This window comes from Xenia sp. Carnegie-2017, unplaced genomic scaffold, assembly GCF_021976095.1.
Source record: "Xenia sp. Carnegie-2017 unplaced genomic scaffold, XeniaSp_v1 HiC_scaffold_24, whole genome shotgun sequence".
In the NCBI taxonomy this organism is placed as follows: domain Eukaryota; kingdom Metazoa; phylum Cnidaria; class Anthozoa; order Malacalcyonacea; family Xeniidae; genus Xenia; species Xenia sp. Carnegie-2017.
Genome location: NW_025813487.1, coordinates 16564721 through 16587640, shown reverse-complemented (window position 1 = coordinate 16587640; position 22920 = coordinate 16564721). Strand labels below are relative to the sequence as shown.

At 35.1% G+C, this 22920-nt stretch overlaps 4 protein-coding genes across 10 annotated transcripts; 3 read left to right on the top strand and 1 right to left on the bottom strand.

Annotated features, from left to right (window-relative positions):
* The first annotated feature begins 242 nt into the window (after positions 1-242).
* LOC124451915 lies at positions 243-14577 on the top strand. 5 transcript variants are annotated; one of them, XM_047002515.1, is made up of 28 exons: positions 243-1164; positions 1633-3610; positions 3732-3844; positions 4443-4583; positions 4793-4860; positions 4939-5035; positions 5101-5208; positions 5290-5388; positions 5609-5677; positions 5755-5847; positions 6040-6114; positions 6199-6325; positions 6613-6774; positions 6885-7000; positions 7074-7167; positions 7707-7783; positions 8561-8686; positions 8815-8861; positions 8954-9044; positions 9834-9971; positions 10829-10966; positions 11253-11301; positions 11370-11458; positions 11561-11612; positions 11691-11776; positions 12115-12234; positions 13592-13685; positions 13761-14577. In XM_047002515.1, exons 1-27 carry the CDS (start codon positions 946-948, stop codon positions 13655-13657), a joined length of 4638 nt encoding a protein of 1545 aa, XP_046858471.1. In that variant the 5' UTR covers positions 243-945; the 3' UTR covers positions 13658-13685; positions 13761-14577. The 5 variants fall into 5 exon arrangements, with proteins under 5 accessions (XP_046858471.1, XP_046858470.1, XP_046858472.1 ...); XM_047002514.1 differs by having other exon boundaries at positions 13592-14577; XM_047002516.1 differs by lacking the exons at positions 13592-13685; positions 13761-14577 and adding an exon at positions 12575-13081 and having other exon boundaries at positions 244-1108.
* LOC124451918 (hemicentin-1-like) lies at positions 13765-18425 on the top strand. Of its 2 annotated transcripts, XM_047002521.1 has the most exons (7): positions 13765-13886; positions 13968-14026; positions 16269-16616; positions 16885-17142; positions 17310-17635; positions 17709-17789; positions 17945-18425. In XM_047002521.1, the coding sequence occupies exons 2-5, from the start codon at positions 13969-13971 to the stop codon at positions 17579-17581; spliced, it is 936 nt and encodes a 311-aa protein (XP_046858477.1). In that variant the 5' UTR covers positions 13765-13886; position 13968; the 3' UTR covers positions 17582-17635; positions 17709-17789; positions 17945-18425. The 2 variants fall into 2 exon arrangements, with proteins under 2 accessions (XP_046858477.1, XP_046858476.1); XM_047002520.1 differs by lacking the exon at positions 13765-13886 and having other exon boundaries at positions 13915-14026.
* Positions 18286-21196, bottom strand: LOC124451917. Of its 2 annotated transcripts, XM_047002518.1 has the most exons (5): positions 20895-21196; positions 19986-20364; positions 19438-19827; positions 18841-19134; positions 18286-18763 (listed from the first exon to the last, which is right to left on the bottom strand). In XM_047002518.1, the coding sequence occupies exons 2-5, from the start codon at positions 20053-20055 to the stop codon at positions 18519-18521; spliced, it is 999 nt and encodes a 332-aa protein (XP_046858474.1). In that variant the 5' UTR covers positions 20056-20364; positions 20895-21196; the 3' UTR covers positions 18286-18518. The 2 variants fall into 2 exon arrangements, with proteins under 2 accessions (XP_046858474.1, XP_046858475.1); XM_047002519.1 differs by lacking the exon at positions 19986-20364 and having other exon boundaries at positions 20895-21192.
* A 31-nt stretch (positions 21197-21227) lies between these two features.
* Positions 21228-22920, top strand: LOC124451920 (uridylate-specific endoribonuclease B-like). The gene is made up of 5 exons (XM_047002522.1): positions 21228-21416; positions 21703-21896; positions 21969-22203; positions 22275-22428; positions 22500-22920. Exons 1-5 carry the CDS (start codon positions 21406-21408, stop codon positions 22761-22763), a joined length of 858 nt encoding a protein of 285 aa, XP_046858478.1. The 5' UTR covers positions 21228-21405; the 3' UTR covers positions 22764-22920.

Here is a 22920-nt window from a genome sequence, read left to right as displayed (position 1 = left end):
CAATGAGTCTTATTTAAAACTTTCGTCTTTAACTGGCCGTTTTTGTCGTATGCAAGCGTGTGTAATATTGTTTACTACATTTTTTGAACATTAAGTCGTAACAACTACAACTGGAATTTAAAACGCCTCTAGTAATTATTTAGAAGTATGCTGAAGTGTTGATATAAATATATATGAATATAATTTACAATTGTAAATATGTATTGCACAACTTTGGCAGAGGTGTAGACCTTTCGAATTATTTATAATTTTGCTGCGGTAACAACAGTACGTACATTCGTTCCTGGCTGGTAATTTAATCTTAAAACGAAGCATTTTCTGTCAAGTTGTGCCTAGCAATTCAAAGCCAATGGTCAAGTCAGTGAGCTTGAACGATAATTTCCTTCCAGAAGTATTTTATTGAAATACACAGCACGAAAAGATATTGCGAGAGCTCCCGATACACAATAAGACGAAATGCAAAATATTTGTTGGAAGGTGTAACCTGAGAAACTATTTTAGAGAAACAAGTTGATCATTATCGTTATATCAAATTACGTCAGGGATTTCAAATTTCAATGGGATTGTTTTGACGTTTCTGCCTCTCAAGTCCTTGGACTTTAGCTATGATATAAATATCACTCGACTGATAACTGAATACAAGAGTGGAAGAATCAACGGTATTTAAGAGAAACTAACTGGTGAAAGCACTCTTCGGATATTGATCGGTCGCCTGGGTTTATAATCGATTTGCTTCCTTATTCTCAAATTGAAATGTTATTCTGACGTCCGACGAAAATACAAAAATGCTTTTTTCTGAGGAAGAAGAAATAGAGTTAAAATGACGAAGAAACAAGCAAGAGATTGGCAAGTACCATATCGTCTGAGGCTTCCTCACAAATAAGCATCTCATCAGATTCTGATGATTCAATACAAGTATTTCTTTTAAAAAGAAAATCGTTGTCGATGTCATGTTTACCCGATCAGGTTTCAAGTGCTGGACGTATTGCATCAACTTTACCCCATAATCTTAATACGGTAGATGTATTTAAGGAAAATTTACCGCCTAAAGAGAGAACTCTTGCTCAAAGTTGGTATCAAACGGCAGAATGCTTGGAAACAGATGACGGTATTGAACCTTTTTTTGATTATGGAAATAGGAAACCAAATGGTGATATTGACAGTGTAAGTTCGTATTGTTGTTGAGAATATTTGCATTTTATTCAGATCTCGTGATCTATGGCGATAAACTTTTATTTAAATTATTGTAAAGTGATCTTTATTAAATGGTATTTAACCTTAATGAGTGCGTATAAACAGTTATAACGATTTGATGTTAACATTACACAATGTACAACTTGTTTTGTTTTTGTTGACTTATTAATTTAAAAGCTTTCCCGATCTCATATTTGTTTTATCCGAATCAATATTATTATTTGCAGTGGATAGTGATAATAATGTTAGTATGTCAATTTTGAGATAAAACTATTGACTTTTTGATTCTTTCAATATCTTTCATAGGACGTGTATTATTTGAATCATGGCTTTGAACTATAAAAATTCAATTAATTTTCACATTGAATAGACATTTAAACTATACAAATTCCACATCTTACTTGTCCTTTACTTTATTCACTGTTTTATCATTTATAGACAGCTACCAATGATAATGAAGATAGCAAATCAAAGAAAAATGCCTTGGCAGATCTGACAGACATCAATTCTGTCACTCATACATTTGTACGTTCCAGTGCTCTGAATATACTAGCTAGGTTTCCTGAAACAGAGGTTGTAAAAGCAATGGACGACCAACTGAAACCAGTATTATCTGTCGTGGAAGAGGATGGCGGTGATGTAAAAGATGAAATGCCTGGCACAGTTGCTTCATCACATGTTCCAGTTAGTACATGGAGCTCAACTGGTGATATAAATGTTATATCAAAATCTAACAAGACAATGAAACAAAACTCGAAAAGTAAATCAGTAGAAATGCTAAAAAAGGAGAAAGATGAAACAAAGAAAACAAAGAAGCAATCAGGAAAATGGTTCAGTAGACTTCGAGGGAAGAAGGAATCCGAAAAGAAGAAAACAAAAAAACCTGAAAAACAAAAGCCTTCACTTCAAAAATCACAAAGTTTTGGTCCACGATCCTCATCAACAAACTCACAGTTCAATAGAATGGACTCATTTCGAAAGATTTTCAAACGACAAAATGATTCAACAAATGCCAGTGAAGACACAAAAGTTTCAGGAAATTTGAATAGAAAGGATATATCATCTCCAATTCTCAAGTCAGAACTTAAATCAAAGAACCTTGTTGATCGAGATGTAATCATACGTAAGAGAGCCTATCAATTTGATAAGAAGACAATAACAAGGGATAAAAATAAAACAAATGATGATATCACTACCAATGCTAAAGTGGTAGAAAAGAACACCGAAATCTGTAATCATCTTGATGGCATTGAGAAAAATTATGATGACAATGATAACACAGACCGTGTTAGTTCAGGAAGCGAAGATAAAAGTAGTCTGAATAGTAATGATAAATTTACTACAAATGATCTTAATCAAAATAATGGCAAACTAGATGTTTCAGTTGCTGTTAAAGACAATAGTAAAGTTGATGAAGCAGTCGAAGGTCCAGACCTGGAAAATGATGACAATTCTTGCCACAAAGGTAGTCCTGTTCCGCCTTTGCGATCTAAGCATTTAGAGAAAAAAAGATTGTCCATGTCCATTATAGATGACTCATTGGTAGATGTACTTGATGGCAATTTACAAGATGAGACTTGTGAAGCAAAACAAGATATATCTAATCGAAAATCAACTATTAAAGGAGAAACAAATGATAATGAGGACAGCAATGATATAGATTGCACTGACACAGAAGATAGCAGAGGAAAAGATCACAACGAGAAAGAAGATTACAATGAGAAAGAAGAAAGCGATAAAAATCAAGAAAGCTACGGCAACGAGCAACAACATACCAATGACATTGAACATAGCAGCGAGGATGAAGACACGAATGAGGAAGAGGAAAACAGAAACAAGAAAGAAAGCTATGACAACCAAGGAAGCAGTGAAGCAGAACATATACTTTGTCAATCTCAAAAAAATGAAACTATTACTGATTCTTCTCTTACAAAAGAAACAGAATTCGTCGTTAATGTAGGCGACGATATAAGCTCAGTGAAAAATATTCATGAGAAAGAAATGAACTTAGACCATGCTAGCATTGATAGGACAAAGCCTACGGAATCATTAGATGATAATATTAACAGTGCTCCCTTACACGACAGTTCATTGATGAGCGATCCTAGTTCGGATGATAAAAATTATTTATTAATACAATCCGAAGAAACTATCGCTGAACCGGACTCAACTTCTCTTTCAAAATCTGAAAGAGAAGATGACGACGTGTTTTATGACGCGACAAGTGATGAAAAAGTTTCTTTTATTCACAGAAAACAGTCGTTGCCCGTAAGCTCATCCGGTGCTCCGCTACCATTAGCTGAAAGGGGAACAAATGACTTGAATGCCAACGTTACGCGTTGGAATTCGGATGTGTCGTCCTCTGATTCTCAAAGTGCCGTCACTTCGAAAAAGAAACCAAATTCCTTTGCTGGAGGTAGGCGTTGTAAATATAGGTGTGTAGGGATCGCGGAGGATTTGTAATTAGGGAAGGGGGTGATTCGTTGGACTACATTTACTGCGTATGATATTTATGTGAAGTAATGATTCATGTTTAGCGAGATCAACGTCAAGCGCTTTTGTGCCAACAAATCAATCAGCTGTCCGCTCACCAACCGAACGATCTAATAAACGTTCTTCATTGTTTCGAAATGCATCCCAGACATATCAGGTTTGTACTGTTTCATCTCCATATCAACCAGTCCAATTTTGTACTCTGTCATCCACGCGTCAGCCAATCCAGGCTTTTAGCTACTCCTCTATCTCCAAGTCAACCAATCCAAGTTTTTACCCTTGTATCTTCATCTTAGTCAATCCAGGTTTGTACTTTTCTCGCTCCAGCCAATTCCTGTTCCCACTACGTATTTTTCTCATCCTTAGCCAATTCAGCTTTGTACTCTTCTGTCTCCATCTTAGCCAATTCAGCTTTGTCCTCTTCTGTTTTCATCTAAGCCAATTCGGCTTTGTTGTCTTCTGTCTTCATCTCAGCTAATTCAGCTTTGTCCTCTTCTGTCTACATCTTAGCCAAATTAGCTACGAAATGTACTATTTCATTTCTCCCAAAGACAATCGAGGTTTGCATCATCAAATTCATCTTTATACTATCTTCATCTCTGACAATTCAGGTTTGTACTCTTCTAACTCCATCTCATCAAATTCAGCTGTATACTATTTGATTTCCTCCTTAGCTAATCCAAGCGTGTACTTTTCTATCTTCATACGCATTAATTTTGTAATTATTTATCTATTTTTCTCTTTCTTTTTTTAAGACTACAGAACCAAAATCATTAATCACTGATGTGGTACCGGTCACATTTCCAAACTTTGACACGGATCGTCGATCACAGATTGTTCTTGAACTCTTCACGACAGAGAGAACATATGTGAGATCACTAGAGACTATTATTGAGGTGGGAAGTTGTCACGGGCAGCTAATATATCTATATTATGCATATATCTATGTAGACGAGAACAAAAGATAGGCATGGGGTAATTGAACATAATTTTTTATTTCTTTCACCCCTGTAATAATTATTGAAAAATTGTCATTTTTCGAATTCACCCAACCTCCCTGAATCACACATTCAAAATCTGCTTAACGGAATGTCTTGTGCTGTAGCTTTTCAAGAAACCCATGTTACTCAAAAAAGACAGGGATGTCGACAACATTTTCTCCAATATAGATGAGTACGTTTTACTACTCTTTTCTATCAATTTACTTTAAAACGTATTTGATGACCATTTGTTGCGCGTTGTTCGTTTCAGAATTTTTGCCATCAATAAAGACTTGCTTTTTCTCCTTTGGTCGAAGGTTAAACATTGGAGCAATGAAGAATGTATAGCACACATATTTATCGATATGGTAAGTATACTTTACGTTAAGTCTCTTCGAGAGACAAAGGTTGTTATAGTATGTGGTTTTTGTAGGAAGAACGCTTGAAGACGTATGCCGTTTATTGTAAGAATTTCGACAATTCTGATGCGACGATTAAGCAAAAAATTAAAAAGAACAGGGATTTTGAGCGTTTTTTAAAGGTGTTATCTCACGTATTGTTTGTTTTTATTTCAACATTATTGGTGTGTTTCTCACTGTTCTAAATTTGATGAAATGTTTAGTTGTGTTACGAAGACCCGTTGTGTCAACCTGGACTTGATTTGCCTGCTTATTTGATCACAATTGTCCAAAGAATACCAAGATATCTTCTCTTATTAAAAGTATTGCATTAATTTCTTGTCTATCCTATTTCTTAGACTCTCCTCTTAGACTTGTGCTTAAACACTCCTCTCCCCCCGTGTTCTGAACTTTTCAACCATATAAAGCAGAGAGGAAGTCTAAAATCATAAGACAAAATGTAGTAAAAAAATTGCATAAATGGCTACACTGCTTCTCATGGCATTATATGTAGGGCTAAGTTGTTTTTTATACCTTATATAGGATCTTTTTAAAAAGACATCCATTGAACATCCTGACTACAATAATCTACAGACAGCTCTCACGAGAATGGTTAATTAATTTCTTGTAACTTCCATTTTTAGCTTGGTTACATTTTCCATTCAATTTCTCGTTTTGTGTTCATTTAGAATAAAGTTGCTCACTATATAAATAGTCAGTTGCAAGAGGTTCATAGCAGAAAGGCGTTGCAAGAACTCCGCTCAACTGTTTTAGGATTACGGGTACTAAGCAATGATTATTTGATGGTTTCTGTGGATCTAAGATAACCTAATCCAAGCCATTGGCATGCTAAGAGAGTTAAGACTTGAACCAAAGGGATCCACTTTTATAAAAAACTTTTTTGAGTTATTAAGTGTTATTTGATCAGTTTTAGGATATTGCTAACACAAAAATATAATTTTGTTTCATGAAAGGCATATGAAATTAAAGGAAGAACGCTATTGAAAGAAGCAGAAGTATGTTTAATGAGTCCGGATAAGTCTTATAAGGTAATATTAGTGATGCCTATTTTTTCGTACTTAATGAAGTCAGTGTGAGTATGATCCCATATGGATTTTTGTTTTATTCTTTAGTGTTTACTTTTTAATGATATCATGGTGTTTGCCATTCAACAAGGCTCCAATCGTAGTGAAATTGAAATGACCTTAGAATTGAAAACTTTATGGTTTGAAGATTTGAAGAAACTTGATCCTCAAACAAGTACGAATTGTGGCTATGATCGTGTTTCATGTATAGATTACTAAAAGGGACACTCCAGCACCAAAACAAATGGCGGGAATTGACCAATCAGCGCACGCCTTATAACTATGTAATTTCATATAAGGATTTGCTATTCCGTGTACCACACTGTATTCATTAACAAAGATTTTGATTAAGCTATTTCGCTCTATACGTATTTTTCCATTTGTAATGTTTAACCATTATATACTCTCATGTAGTCTGGATTAGGTTTTCTATTTAAAGATTAAATTTGAATTGAATTATAGACAAGCACGATGCCATAGAGTTATATACCCCACATCGTCCGTACACGATGTACACAAGCTCAAGAATGGAAAAGCGTGTTTGGATTCAAAAAATGAGAACAGCAATCGTTACGTTATTACATGGAGCAGATTGTGACGACCAAGACGAAACGTTGGACATCAGTATGTATAAAAAAATTTTAATACTTTTCTAACATCGCTATGCTTCCTCGGGGAATGCATAAGATTCACGTCTTCTAAAATTACCAATACTAGCTGTGTATGTCATCCAGGTCGGCGGAAAGCTGATAATACATATATTGATGGAAGTGTTTACTGCGGCGAGTATATGAACGGAAAACGGCATGGTCATGGAGTGATGGTTTGGCCAAACAGAACACGATATATAGTAAGTCACCTTGCCCAGTTAATTACGTAATTGCTCACATACTGATGATGTAATCATTCCTTTTATGGTGTAGGGAGCATGGGAGGACGACGAGAGGCATGGCCAAGGTGAATTAATTTATTACACCGGCGAAAAGTATGTTGGAAACTGGGTGGCAGATAAAAAAGGTTCGTTTCTTGTTGAATTTATTTTGTTTATCTTCATGGAGGTTGTCAAAATGTCAGTTTACTTCGACATCCACATCAACATTCACTTTTTGAGACTGCATCTACATGTACAAACATGTGGTAACGTCAGTTAACTTCGACATCCACATCAACATTCACTTTTCGAGACTGCGTCTACATGTACAAACATGTGGTAATGTCAGTTAACTTCGACATCCACATCAACATTCCCTTTTCGAGACTGCGTCTACATGTACAAACATGTGGTAACGTCAGTTAACTTCGACATCCACATCAACATTCACTTTTCGAGACTGCATCTACATGTACAAACATGTGGTAATGATTTTCCTGTGCTCAAACAGTTCATTTTACGTGGAAGAATTATATTAAAGAAAAGCTTAAAAAGCAAATCATGCTCGACTGTTTTTGTTGTTATTTGTTTGTTAGCTAGAGGTCAGTCATTTTATCAACAACAATAAAGTTTGTAGCCGTAAATGAAAAATTTTTGTAATTAATTTTCGATATGTTGTTTTCAGAGGGTAAAGGACGACAGGTTTATGTCAATAATGATGTTTATGAAGGCGAATGGAAGGACGGTAAAATGCATGGCAAGGTATGATTGGTATAGGTAATTGTTACATGTTTGTAACAATTGTGTTATTCACAATGACAATACACATAACGAGATAACAAATACACGGCTAACCTGACGTTTACTCCTCATTTGACTCTGAAGATGACTACCGCTAAGGTTGTCGAAACGTCAGTCAACAACAACAAAAACAGTCCTTCTCAGGACTATACCCACCTGGGCGATCTACATTTACAAACATGTAACGTTACTCCCGGGTTTAAACCATTTACTTTATAGGTAATTGTATAGTTTCGCGTGCAATTAATTACGGATAAACATGCACGTGGGTTTTTTGAAGACTGCAGCTATTTACATTACTATCTTAATAATAATGTATTTTGAGATATTTCTTGACTGTACCGTCTAACTCTGTCTCGTTTCGTCATTCCTTATCGTTTCAAAAAAGCCTCGTTACGTGGCCTAGCTGTTAAGAACATTCACCATAAAAAGGTTCTTTCTGTGTTGTTCTTATTCTTTGCATTTTGTAATTCATGAATTTCAAACGATTGCAATAGTGGAAATGTTTGTTTACTTACAACTGCCGTCATGTTTTTTTTTAATTGAAACGAAGGTTTGGCTTTCACCTGCTTTTCAGCCAATCAGGTTACAGTATTTACAGTACAATTACCCTTTCAACAGTGCACTTACTGATAAACTGCATTTCAATCAACCGATCACATTCGAGAAATATCTCAGGTTACACCTTCAAGTGATGAAATTATTTCAGACCTGAATCATTCAAACTGTTATATTCAGGGCGTTATTCGTTATGCAAATGGCGATTGTTATAACGGTGAAATGAGAATGAATGAAGTGGAAGGATATGGAGAAATGACTTGCTCAAGTGGTTTAATTTATAAAGGAGATTGGAAAAAAAGCAAGGTTCATCAAAATATACTTTTATTCTTTTAGAATCTTGACTTGTACTTTTTTGTTTCAAATTGTTTCGAATTTTGTTTACTGATTTTGTTTCAAATTATAATGTTTATTGTATGGTTGTTTGATTGTAGAGACATGGTTCCGGTCATCTCTTCCTATCAAATGGCAACGAATATGAGTTAGTTGAGTCATCGTTGATCTGTTCGCATGATTTTTTAATTTGGTCAATATGAATCAATGTTAAGTTTTGCATGTACGCATTCATTTCAGAGGTGAAATGTTCAATGATCGTATTTGTGGTTCTGGTTCAATGACTTATTTTAATGGTGACAAATACACCGGTGATTGGGTTAATGAAGAGGTGAGACGTTCAAAATATAACGATCGCTCGTGAACCGTAGTTTTCTGTATACAGCAATTTGCAATTGACCTTGCGGCGTGCATAAATTAAACATTTGTTACAGTTTCAAAACTTGACGTTACGAACGGCTAACTCATTGTTGCTAAGGTGTACGCGTTATGTTATGGAAAATGTTGTTTTTATTTAATAAACAATCGTGACATGTAGAAATTTGGCAAGTATGGAAAGACGTTTGAAAACGTTAAACTCTATCGTCAAATATAGCTAAGACTTTAAATTGGTAATGGTGAGACACAGTGTGTCTTTTTCGTAGACTCGTTACTTTGTTATTAACTATAGCGACACTTTGTTACTAACCGATGCTATCTCAGGGTTACGCCTTAGAAACAATAATATAGCTGTGTAGTTACGTCAAGTTGTGAAACTATAACAAATTATGCACGCCTCGCGGTCAATTGCAAATGGCTGTAAGTTAGGATGAGACTTGAAAATTTTTTCACCTCGGGTTAATGCAATAAGATTGCACCTATTGATTATCCGTAGGCCGTGGCTTTCTCTGCAATATTTGTTAGCAAGACCTTGAGTTACTCTAGTACTTTTAGACTTTTCTGTAACCCCTCGCTTACTGTGCAATACAGCTAAGTTGGAAAGAACTACTTAGTTTTCAGTGAGTGCCTTTCAATCGTGTGTAGAAATAAGTTTAAGGATGGCATTTCGTCAACATGTTTGGATCTTAAAAGAACTGCAAAAGAATTGAACACTTGACTACATGTTGATTTTTTTATAAAGCGTCATGGAAGTGGTGTTTTGACGCTTGTTAATGGTACAGTGTATGATGGACAATGGGCTTACGATTTCATGAACGGACTAGGGAAAATGACTTATCCTAACGGTGACGAATATAGTGGCACGTGGTATGAGAATAGGGTCTGTATGATGATTTTATTTGTACGAGAATAGGGTCTGTATCGTAATTTTATGTGTACGAGAATAGGGTCTGTATGATGATTTTATTTGTACGAGAATAGGGTCTGTATGATGTTTTTATTTGTACGAGAATAGGGTCTGTATCGTGATTTTATGTGTACGAGAATAGGGTCTGTATGATGATTTTATTTGTACGAGAATAGGGTCTGTATGATGATTTTATTTGTACGAGAATAGGGTCTGTATCGTGATTTTATGTGTACGAGAATAGGGTCTGTATCGTGATTTTATTTGTACGAGAATAGGGTCTGTATCGTGATTTTATGTGTACGAGAATAGGGTCTGTATCATGATTTTATGTGTACGAGAATAGGGTCTGTATGATGATTTTATTTGTACGAGAATAGGGTCTGTATCGCGATTTTATGTGTACGAGAATAGGGTCTGTATCGTGATTTTATGTACGAGAATAGGGTCTGTATCGTGATTTTATGTGTACGAGAATAGGGTCTGCATCGTAATTTTATGTTTACGAGAATAGGGTCTGTATCGTGATTTTATTTGTACGAGAATAGGGTCTGTATCGTGATTTTATGTGTACGAGAATAGGGTCTGTATCGTGATTTTATGTGTACGAGAATAGGGTCTGTATCGTAATTTTATGTGTACGAGAATAGGGTCTGTATCGTGATTTTCTGTGTACGAGAATAGGGTCTGTATCGTGATTTTCTGTATCACGACCGTGTTTCGTGTTTGAATACAAACACTTTACCATTCCTGAAAAACTATAATGTTCATTTTAACCCTCTGAATCAAAACACTGCTTGAATGTAGGTAAATTATTTTCTAAAATATAGAGAATAGGTCTTGGTGTATTAACTTACGCCCATGGTGATGTTTATGATGGTCATTGGCATGATGACACGATGCATGGTAAAGGTGTAATGAACTATAAAGATGGTTCTGTGTACGAAGGAGAATGGAAAAATGGAAAGGTAAAATTAAACTGTGAAGATAATCGTGGATTTTATTCCTGGCTTTCGAAATGAAAGCTTCATATATATATGCGTAACTGAATGGCAGGAAAAGTCGATTTCATTGCCTTTTTTATAGTGTGAATAAGACTAAGAAGTACATAGGTTGAGTTTAACGTAGGTTAAACCTGGGCTAGTAGAGTTTGCACGCATACTCATTTGTGCGAGTTCCGTTTTTTTTGGGTGGGGGGGTGGTGGACATCCTGTACAGTTAAACAAACTTTTTTGTGGTGTATTTTTACTATAGCGTGATGGTCGTGGTGTTACGAACTACAAAGACAAAAGCATCTATGAAGGTAAATGCAACCGTTCTTAATGCATTTCAATATGTTTACTATATCTGTTTTTCTTCCAATTTCTCTAGGAGAATATCACCTTGGTTTCCGCCATGGTCAGGGCAAGTTGCTCTATTCAAATAATGTATGCTATCATGGTGGATGGAGGTGGGATAAGGTTGGTAACTAACGGGTTTATCTCTACATAAGCTATGTAATAATCAAGTACATTGTGTCATTACTTCATCATTTTCATGCTATACAAACATATTTTGTTTAGTTTGACGGCAATGGTAGATATAGTGATCCAAACAATGACTACATGTATACAGGTACTCTCCATTGTATCATGTTGCATCCTTTGAATTACTATTGAATTTATAAATACAACATGTTTTTTTCTGTTTCAGGGGATTGGTCCAAAGGAATGCGTGAGGGATCTGGCATTGAAACCTCGTTCGGAGATCGGTACGAAGGCAGTTGGAAAGCTGACATGGTAGGATGACTTTTACCTTGTGTACATGCACCACAAAGTGTTTAGAATATCAACTTGCTGTTTATATCTTTGCGCATCATTGTGCTGCAGGCTTTTTTAATGCTTGAAAATGGGGGGTTAAAATAAGAGTCAGCGATCATCAAGCATTTCAGGAAATTCGTTTGTTCACAAAACACCCATAGAAAACCCAGCTCTAATTAAAAAAATCATTTGCAATTTATATTTGTGTGACGTTTTATCTCTCAGTAATCATAGTATCAATTCCATGTAACGCCCATACCTTTTCATTTGAAGCCTGTTGATGCTTAATCTTTTTTTGAATAAATAATATTTCGTAGAAACATGGTGCCGGAGTTGAGACGTCATATGCTGGTCACGTGTTTACCGGTATGTGGAAAGAAAACCGTAAACATGGAGAGGGACAACGAAAAATGAGATCAAATGTAGAGGAAGTTCAGGTATGTTTTATAGGCTATCCCTATATGTACTTTTCTATCAATTTGGATTCCTATTCACTCCTTATGTTATATCGAGATAAAGTTTCTTAGTGTTACCTCGTATTTGATATGGCGCGTTGAATTTTTGTTACATGTGCCATCAAGTAAATTGAGACATGAAATATCGCTGATGTCATCAGCAATGACGTCTTGATTTGTGAAATATCACTGACTTCATTGATCGTATTAACAAAAGATGCCTTGAATGGTAGACAAAACGATGTAAATTCACATTTTGTGTACAATTTATGCAAGCACATTGTTTTTCTTTTTTACTGAAAAGCTATGACGTATTTTACAGCGCTGGTATGAGGGCCATCTTGTTGAAGGCGTGGAAACGATTGCTCAAGATTTGCCACCTTTACCGCGGCGATAAAAAGTCTTATCACTTAAAAACTTCTGAGAAACATTATCATTTGAGGTTTTAAATGCATGTCGGGGTAATGCATATTATATCTCAGTTGTCTCAACTCACAAATATATAGACGGCGAGGCGATTTGTTTTTTAGTCGTTAGCTACTTGATGTCGCACTGAAAAAATACATATTTTGCATAAGCTGTTTCATGCAGTCCCCAGCATTAATCGTTCCTCGCATCTTTAAAAGAAAATAGCTTCAAAAGTTGAACAGAAATGACATTTTGATCTAATTTATGAAGTGTAATATTTAACTTAATGTCTAAATGTGTAAATATTGTCTTAGTTATAGATTGTACTAAGCTTTGTGTGGTTAAGTTTAGGTATAATGGACAATGAAATTGTACATAAAATCAATTGGGCTTGTTTTATAATTATATTGAAGCAAGATAAGCTAAGTATAAATACTCAATGTTGAATATTCAACATTGAAATTTTAATATAAAGTGCGCAATAACAGGTTAAAATGATCTATGAAGCGCGCTTGTATGATGTTGCACTGAGCCATTGCAAATTCTATGACGCTTGTTCTCGAGGCGGTGATTTGTATATCAAAGTGAAAGGAACATCATCCTTATGTCATATTTTTAATTCTTGAGGTACATTTTTTCTTCTTGTTGATGATTAATGCTCATGACCGTATGAAGTGAGAATATGTTTTCGCCCTTTGAAGTCTTTGTTCTCTGCACGCGTATATTGAGGTCTAGTGTAGGAAGAGAGCTCTTGTGGTTGAAGGTCCGTGTGTTTGTGAATGTGACTATCCTTACGACCAAAAACGCATTTCGTCTGCCCAAATATACTGCTGATTTAATAAAATAGCTTGAGAATTTCCAGTGCTTTTGTGGTGTGATGATATGATATTCATCTATAGTGTTCAATATAATAAATAATCGCTCTTGTTAGGAGGAGACAATTATCTTATCACGATCGACAAACAATATTGGATCGAGAAAACATCTATTTACGTAGAAAATTGCCCAAGTGTATCCGGTGTTCTGTGTGTGTGTCTGCCTTATTTTGCCGATTGAAGTTTCACGGTTTGCGTCAAATATTCCGAAGTCTGTGTTTGTAGAATTTGAAAGTATACATCAAGTCGATTGTGTTGTTTCTGTGGTGGGCGGTTATCGGCCAAAGTGATTAAATTGTATTGCGATTATATATATGTAAGTTAGCTAAACATCGCTGCGAAGATTATAAGGTAACGTGGTGTATCATGAAATAGATTTATGACATTATATTTCATTGAGGTGTTGTCATTTAACTTAATTTTTGCATTCAGAATGTGGACTCTAATACTTGTGACGATATTATTGGCATTTTCTGGTGTCTTTTACAAAGGTTAGTAGTATGAAATATTCATTAATCGCCTTTGTCATAATCTTGCCGATTTCTTTTAAGAATTCCTAGACGATGATTTATGTTTTTGCATGGCGACAGTTATGGCAAAATTATCCTCCTTGCATGTCGAAATAATGCGGTTTTCTTGTTACGGGAACCAAAAAAAAGCTAAATTTATGTGTCAAAATCGAAGACACCAATATGAGTCGATAATGTGCTTTGTGTTTTCAATTATTGAAACTGAAAATAAACAGAGCGCTTATGACTACTTAACACATACAAATATATACTGTAATAAAAGATTTTTTGGCTATTGATAACGTTTATCTTTAAGACACGATATTGTTTTAATGGCGTTGTATATAGCTACAAATCAAATATCGTGCATGATGAAATATAGACTTGACAAAAAATTGTGAGACCCTCTTATCAAAAAATGTAACCAAGAGGGGAATACAGAACAAATTATAAGACATAGAGATCAAAATAAGTCGATGTAAAACTTGTTACATTGCGGAGTCAAACAACAAATATATACTACTTTCTATAAAGTGCTCTTCCTTTCATTAGTCATTGTTCAATGTTTCATTAAAATGACAGAGATTTAACGGAGATACTTTCAAATTAAAGAAAGTGCTTTCATTCCATTTGAAGATTTTCTTATGTTTAAATGTTCATCTTCTGAAATGATCGTCCTTTTAACGGAGTAGTCGCTGGCTGCACGACAAAACGAGTATACGTTTGGACGGTCAGATATGAAATTTACAATCGTCCAACGAAAAATCAAATAATATTCACGGGTTTGGATGAGACAGTTAAAAATGTGCGTTTATATAGGAAAAACATAATTGAGCTTCCCACAAGTATTTATAACAAAATAATTTGGAAGGGACCGCAGTGTATGCATTTTCAATAGAATTATTTCGTCTTGAAAATATTTTAAGCTCATTTCATTAATCTACTTTTAAACGATCATTTGTAATTTTCTTTAAACCTATGTTCGTGTCTTATTCTTGCTAAGTTTCTTCACACAAAAATGCTTATAGTTGCATATGCCAATGATTTCTTGTTGTGTATACGTACACACAGGCGTTAAAAGGTTTCTCAGTTTGATATTTAATTTACATCTGTTCTCATTTGCTAACTTGTCGAGAGCGCATCAGCTGTTAAGAAATGTTTCCTCAATTTTCAGTTAACCACTCTTACTTCCACACCAATATGTGCATCATTTAAAGCGTTTTGATGTAAGTTTATTTGATAATTCTTCTCAGGAAAATGCCCAACTTTTGAATTAATTTTACATGTTTTTTGTGCTATTTATAAACTAGTCAGTGGATTGTTATTTTTGTACTGTAAAACTTACATTTTAGCAGCACTGATCTCTATATTTATTTTGTATGAAGTTTATTAAAGTTGTTGTGATTTTGCAAAATTGTGCATGTGGGAATAAAGTAACATTTGCTTTCAATTACATTCGGCTTTTCGCTTTTTTTCCCAATTGCTGCATGAGACCATTGAATAATTGATCTCTTATGGCTCTTGAAAACACTTTTTTTCCAGGTTGTTTTACACGCGGTCATTCATAACAAAAGTTTATTATTTTGAGCATTAATCATGGAAAAAGAAAACATATGAAAACAATTATTTCATAATTTTGAAATGAACATGGCAATTTCTTATCACCAAATGTGACTTTAATGAGTAATCTTGTAGATCAGCTGCTTCAAAATAATCGTTTACACAAGGTCTATGCATTTTTTATTGTTAACGGGGGGGGGGACTCGATCGAGTGTTAAACTTTGAAAATGGACAACTTATCAAAGCATAGCACGTTAAATAATAAAATAAGTCAAAAAGGTGAACGGAAGAGACACATCAGGCCTATATCAAACCGGAAACGGGTTGCTACCGGTTGTCTGAGTTGTTAAGTCGATTGTCGTATACTGTAGTTACTAGGCTCGATAATTTTTGAATTTCTTGATGAGAAATGTCTGGGTTTTACTTCCAGCATTTAATGGTAAGGTCTGATATGGTGAATTTATACTGGTGTTGTTTAATATTATAGTCTTTTGTGTCTGTGTGTTGGTTGTATTTTGACTTTATTTTGTATCTAAGCATGCATGATGATGTCGTAGTTTGCATTTGAATATTTCTGTTCCTTCCAAGATTGAAGCAGTTTGAGTTGAAGTTTGACTCATAATGAACATGCACCTCTCTTATAACTTTTAACCTTTCATTTTAGCTGAGTCTGCAAAATTCACATCTAGACCGCCACGTGGTGTAATCAAAGCTCGAATAGGTGATGACGTCACTTTAAATTGGACATTCACTCTGGACAGCGGCGAAGCATTGTTGCTGTATGAAGTACAGTACAGTAAAGGAAAAGTGTTTGATAATTCAGCAAAGAGAATTGCCTACATACTTCAAGATAAGGTCACAGTAATGAATAACTACAAAGTAAGCGTAGAGCCAACAGGGACAGTGACTTTACATAACGTGACTGAACAGGAGCGTGGTTATTATAAATGCACCTTATCCCTGGCGAATACAGTCAATATTTTCTCTGACACAGTGGAAGTTTACGTTGGAAGTAAGTTTGTTGTGATTATTTTCAATGAGAAATCAACCAACAGCATCACTTTATGTCGATGAGTGATGAGAATTTTCAAATTCATCAAATTTTTTTACTAAGCATGGGAATGGATGAAATGTAAAATTCACTTCCTGACAAACATCGTTCCTTTTTGTCGTTTATTGACGCCAGAGGAAGTTCGTCATTGTGTCAAACACGAGACCAAACTTTTTCACAACTCCTTTCGGTCAGTGGGCCATTGTAGTAAAATATTTTTTTCTCTTAGCTCCTCCAGTTATCACATCTCCTTCGACATCAAAGATGAAATTACTCGAAGATGACGAGTTAAACGTATCATGTGACACACAAGGAAATCCATCTCCTGTGGCATTATGGTATAGACCCAAGAAAAATGATTTGAAAATATTGGCCTACAGTCGTTTGCAAATAAAAAATGTCAAGCGCTCCGATGCCGGGAATTATTCATGTATGGCAAGTAACATTATGGCTACTGTTGAAAAGTCACTGACACTTGAAGTTCTCGGTAGGTCATGATGGAATAGAATTGTTTATGTGCTTCCGCTATAGATATTAAAATTGACCTTCAATTATAAAAAAACGTGAATGACGTTTTTATAAAGTGGAAAACTTAATGTAAGTGATAAGCAATTACTTTCTACTGAGTTGGTCATCTTACATTTTATGTTGCAGAAAGGCCAGTCGTGACGTCATTTTTTCATACATCATCCGTGGATAATGTGTTATATGAATGTGAATCAGTGACGATCGTATGTGAAGTTCGTGACTGTAGTCCACCGATCAAAAACATAAGTATCTACCACGAAAACCGTCTCGTATATCGTAGAACGAATACTTTCAACGGTAGAAAGTCAGAGAGGAATAAAATGGACACACCAGGAAGTGCTGGACAGCTGAGGTTAAAACAGGTTAGAAAAAAGGACGAGGGACATATTATTGCATAGCTGAGAATGAGAATGGTTCAAGTCGCAATAAAACGATTCAACTTAAAGTCATATGTAAGTATTATGATGGAAATCATCTGCTTTTTCTGATGTTGGCTCTTTCAAATCTTTTTATTGTATCTTTTAGCTGCTCCAAAAAACTGCAAGCGAAAGAGAAATCTTGAAAGAAGTCATATCTTTCCAACTGTGCTCGCTGTTTCTGTCACAGGTAATTCCTTAAGATCTTCAGCTTTCTATGTTAGTCATTCTTATGCATCACCATGACAAAAATATGATATTTTATACATTCAAAGTATAAAATATCATATTTTTGTCATAGTGTATGCACCACATGGTTTATTTCTTGTTTCTATTCTATCTAAGGCTATTCATCTGCTGCTATTCATTTGACAAACAAATCAGTTGGCGTGGAAACTCGCTCGATATCACACACTAACAAGTCAAAATGGCTTCTTGTCATTTCCTTGTATTTTTTTCTGCAATGCCTAATGCCATGAAAGCGTAATGTGAATTGTAGTGGAAGATGTTTTAGGGAAGAGAATAGATATGATTGGGTAACGTGATGAAGCTGTTTTGATAGCCATACCAGTTATTTCCAAAAGACGATCATTCTCCCTTTACAAAAGAGCTTTAAGATCGTGCAGGTGTTGCAAGGCTTTACGATGAAGATAAGACCCTTCGGCAAAATAATAGTACTTTCTAAATTACTCAAATGTAAATCAAATTCTATTAAATTACCATATATTGCCTACTTCTTATCACTTTTTTTAATGAACACAAAATGATGAAGATTTCACTATAATTTTAACTTATAAAAGTCTGCATTAAAAGCCAATGAATCAGATAGAGTTTTTTATTTCACTGACGTTGACATATTGAGGTGCTTCTTGAAGAGGCGAGTAAAAGTTGTCTTCTTCAAGCTCGCCATTTTCTCTCCTTAGAGAGTGTATTGAGACATTTCGTTCCCTATCGTGCCATCCTCGTAGCCTTTCGTTGTTTGCTCTTCTCTTCTATCATTTGAAGCGTTGGTCATTTCAACTCCTGAATCATTACTCCTCTTTAAGCTGCGTTTTAATTGCTTGTTATGTTTAAAGCAGCAAAAGATAATGGCGATTAATATCACAACGAAAACTGTCAATGTTATCGTCACTGTTAACAAGACTTTGTCGTCGTTCGAACCACCTAAAAGATTAAAAGTCAAAAAGATTTTGCTGAGGATTCTTCTGCATTCTGTCAAACCTACAAATGTAAAATATTACCTTCACTCCAATTCTCGACCCAAATCGTCAAATTCCGTTCGGAAAATCCATCTTTAATGGTGCATTTATATTTACCAAAATCTTTGTTATTCCTTATTGTAACAGATACGATGGTACTTTGATTACCTTCGTAAGTTTCAAGAACGTTTTCAAGGCCTCTGCCATCTTTTGACCAGGAAAATTTCATATTGGACATTCCTGTAGCAGCACATCGAAGGTTAACAGTTTCGCCAGCTTGTGCTTGAACTATTTTGCTCGAGATGTTTTTAAGAATCATCAGCTCAATTGCTGTAGCTAGGGAAAAAAATGAGGATTGTCTTTGGTGTGGAGGTTTAATACTGAGCAGTTTGAAAGTATAAGTTTCTCTAGGCTTCTAAATTTGTGAAAAAGATAACAGTTAAGTAAGCGTTAGTAGCAAAAGATGTGTTCAAAATCGTTTCAGGAAAGAAAAGCTTATTTGCATTTGTTGTAAAGTTTATTCTGTATTGTTATTACACGGGCATTTACTCATGCATGTACGCCACTATCAAAGAAGGTTATTCTTGATAAATTTATATCAACCAATTTCATCTTCCATCGAATCTTTCCTCCACTCACCTTGTTTCATTTTCTTATAGCAAACATAAGAACTTAGTCTGAAGTCACACTGTTTTTCTATGAAATTCAGGTTCTTTGTTATTTTTATAGTTATACAAAAGCGTTCGCTCAATTTTGCTTTGACTTTAAATTCATCATCTAGTTCAGACAGATCCGCAGACTTATTGCCTTTTAAGTACTGGTAACTTGAAGAGTTGATAGGTTTTACGACGCCTAGCCAAACGTCGAGGTTTCGTCCACCAAACTCCTGTTTTATGAAGTTGTATTCGGCTTTCTTGGAAATTTCTATAATACTTTCCTGTTTCGACTCACATGACAAAAGCGATGAACTGAAATTGGATTTCTTCTGCGAAATGGTGTAGCAGGTCTTGTTAAATGTTTCACACTGGCCTGAATAGCAAACGTATAAACATTTATAAACGTTGCTATTTAGATGGTTTTATTGATACATCATGAATTAGCTTGAAAAAATAGTACATGTCGAAACTTCTAATGGGGCTCGTGAATTTGATTGAATAATTTAAGATATTTTATCAATACATACATACCAGGTTTTTGCAACTTTTCACATGTATAGTTATAACTTTTATCACATTTATTTTCTTCCAAAATCCTCATTCGCCTTATTGCAACGCACGTTGGGCGAGTAATTCCTATTCAAACTATTTGGTAGAAATTTTGGCTTTTCACCATTTACTCCCTTTAAAGATGAATTGGCATTCGCTTTCAAACCGATCCAACTTTCAACATGATTCAACAAATTATCTAAGGTATCACTTTGCTCTTTCGAGTCGATTCTCGCAAGTTCAGCTTTGTAATCGTTCTCACATCGTTCTTTAGCCTCGCTCCAATCGACTTTATCGCGAGTAACTACTTTATGGAAACAACCATGGTCACTTCGTGTCCAATTTGGAGGACATTCTGCAACTATGGTGAATCATGCGTTGAGTTATTGGTGAAATAAAATTTCTCTAGTCACTAAACAATACTTGTAATGGATTTGGCGTAGTACTTTCTTTTCGTGGTATAATGACTCTCAATAATCGCAGGAAATAAATAATCACCCACACCTTTCAGGGTTGTTATTAAGAAACTAATAACACCATTAAAGCTTAATTAATCGGCCTTTATACCAATTCTTTCTGATGCTTCAAGCAAAGCAATACATTTAACTTTTGTACTAGTAAGTGCAGATTCGCTTTTTTTGAATGTGTGAAATTTAAGTAGCGTTGACTTGTTCAATCAAGTCAACAACCTGACTCATATAGTGTAGTATATTAGGAAAATTTACAGGCTCGAACACCCTTATGCGTTGATGGAAATGCTCTTGTTTTGGCGAAAATGCGGTCTTAGGTCATGTCTTTTCCTCATTTAAAAGCAATGACCGATGCAAAGTTGATAATAACACCAATTATTACAAAAGAAATGTGAATAATACAACTTAGTTACAAACTTACCAACGGTCGTCAAACAAGTGAACATTATGACGTAAAACGCTGTTTTCAAACACCGACAACACATAGTGTTTTCTGAATGCAATAATCTTGAAATTCACCTTCTTGAAATAGTCAATACGACAGTTTGCTTTGACACGTTAACTGCCTGGCTGAAGTGATTTAGCCAAGTCACACTTAATAACGATTTCTTTGAATTTTAATGAACCGTGTTTCCTGTGTCAATGTTCCTGTCGCTTTATCATTAGTTGTAAGTAGCAAAGATCCACTTCGTATGTAAATTTTCAAACCACAGTTCATAAGGATGGTTGGCCGTTTACATGCAATTCCGGTTTTACAATATTTTTGCAAAGGTCATCGAACAAAGACGTTTAGTGACTTATCAAATTTTCTGTAATTTCCATGGATGGAAACAAGTACGTGTACTAATTAGTAATAAACTACACTAACATGGTAAAATAATAATATACATCCTGTTCACTTGATCCTTCGTGTATCCTCTCGTTTCAACACAATGGCATCCGAGTAAGTATTTATTCGCTACTAATTTTTTAACTCTCTTGATCTACTCGTCAAACGTGAAAAGCAATCCATTTACCACAAAGCGCAAATACACCCTCTCGTTAACAGTTGTACAAATCTCGTTGTTATAGACTTGCGACTGTTTGCGTAAGATGTCAAATATTGAGCGTGCGATTGTACAATTTAGGGTGGATTACAGCTAAATTAATGAAATAAATGAATTGAAAAAACTAGAAATGCTTCCCTAAAAGCGATTACATTTTAAGAGGAGATAAAAAATCTTATCTAGATTCAAACCACACCCTCAAGCCTCCCAAATTGCGACAAGGTTATGGCATGCTGATAAAAATAGACTAACTCCAGGCGTAGACTACGACCTTGATTTACAAGGATACACAAAGAGTTATCAAAGGACAGATAGGGCTAGAAACCCACTTTTCAGCTGGGTAAAGCCAGATGTTTTTGAGAGGCCAACATACAAAGGTACATCTGAACAGTGAAATTTGATTTTTCTAATCCTGTCTTTTACTACAATTGTTTATTTTTTCTGCAAAGCTTTTGTTGCCTTGTTGGATAACTATGAGAGAGACACTGGTCGAGCTGAAGTGGTAACTCAAGAGGAAATTAATGAAAACAGAAGATTTATTGATCTAATCATGGAAACGGAACCTATGAAGATAGCCCACGAGGTCTTGGCAAAAGCCAAGAAATCTCCACCAGACATCCGGGGATTTAAACATCAACTTTATCAAATCTGGTTTGAATTGTACTCAAGAACAAAAGGAAACAGGTTCATGACAGTTTTTGTAAAATATTTTTGGGTCTTTTTTCAGATAAAAAAAACCTTTCTCAAATTTTCAGAAACAAAGATTCTTCTGGATTTGAACATGTTTTTGTTGGAGAGAGTCGAGATAAAGAAGTCATTGGCTTTCACAACTGGATACAATTCTATATTCAAGAAAAACTTGGTAATGTGGATTATCAAGGCTACATTAGAGGACGTGGTGTACGAGGGGTATGTAGGTACAATATTTTTTCATCCAATGCAGCATAAATGACATTTAATTAAAAATGCCAATAATTTAGAAACCCAGTGAAGACACTCATTTGATTACCATCCAATTTGAATGGAAAAATCAAGTGAAGCCTGTTGGCAGCTCCTTCATTGGAACAAGCCCAGAATTTGAGGTGGCCCTGTATACTGTGTGTATGTTAATGGACTCCTCTGGCGTTACTAGTATTGAGATGGATGACATGGATCTGACAATTACAACACATCGTTTCATTAGTCGTGGAAATGACCATAACGAGAGACAGTTCATTGCATCCTCTTTTCCCAAAGCAATGTGAACAGCAATTTTAATTTATGGGTAGGGGAAACAAAACAGTTGTTCTTCTGCAAAAAATTTATATCATGTTGACAATGGAATTTTCAGAAGTTCATAGTAACATAAGCATTGTCAAGAATAATGAATAAAGAGCAATTACACCATCTCTCCTTGAGATA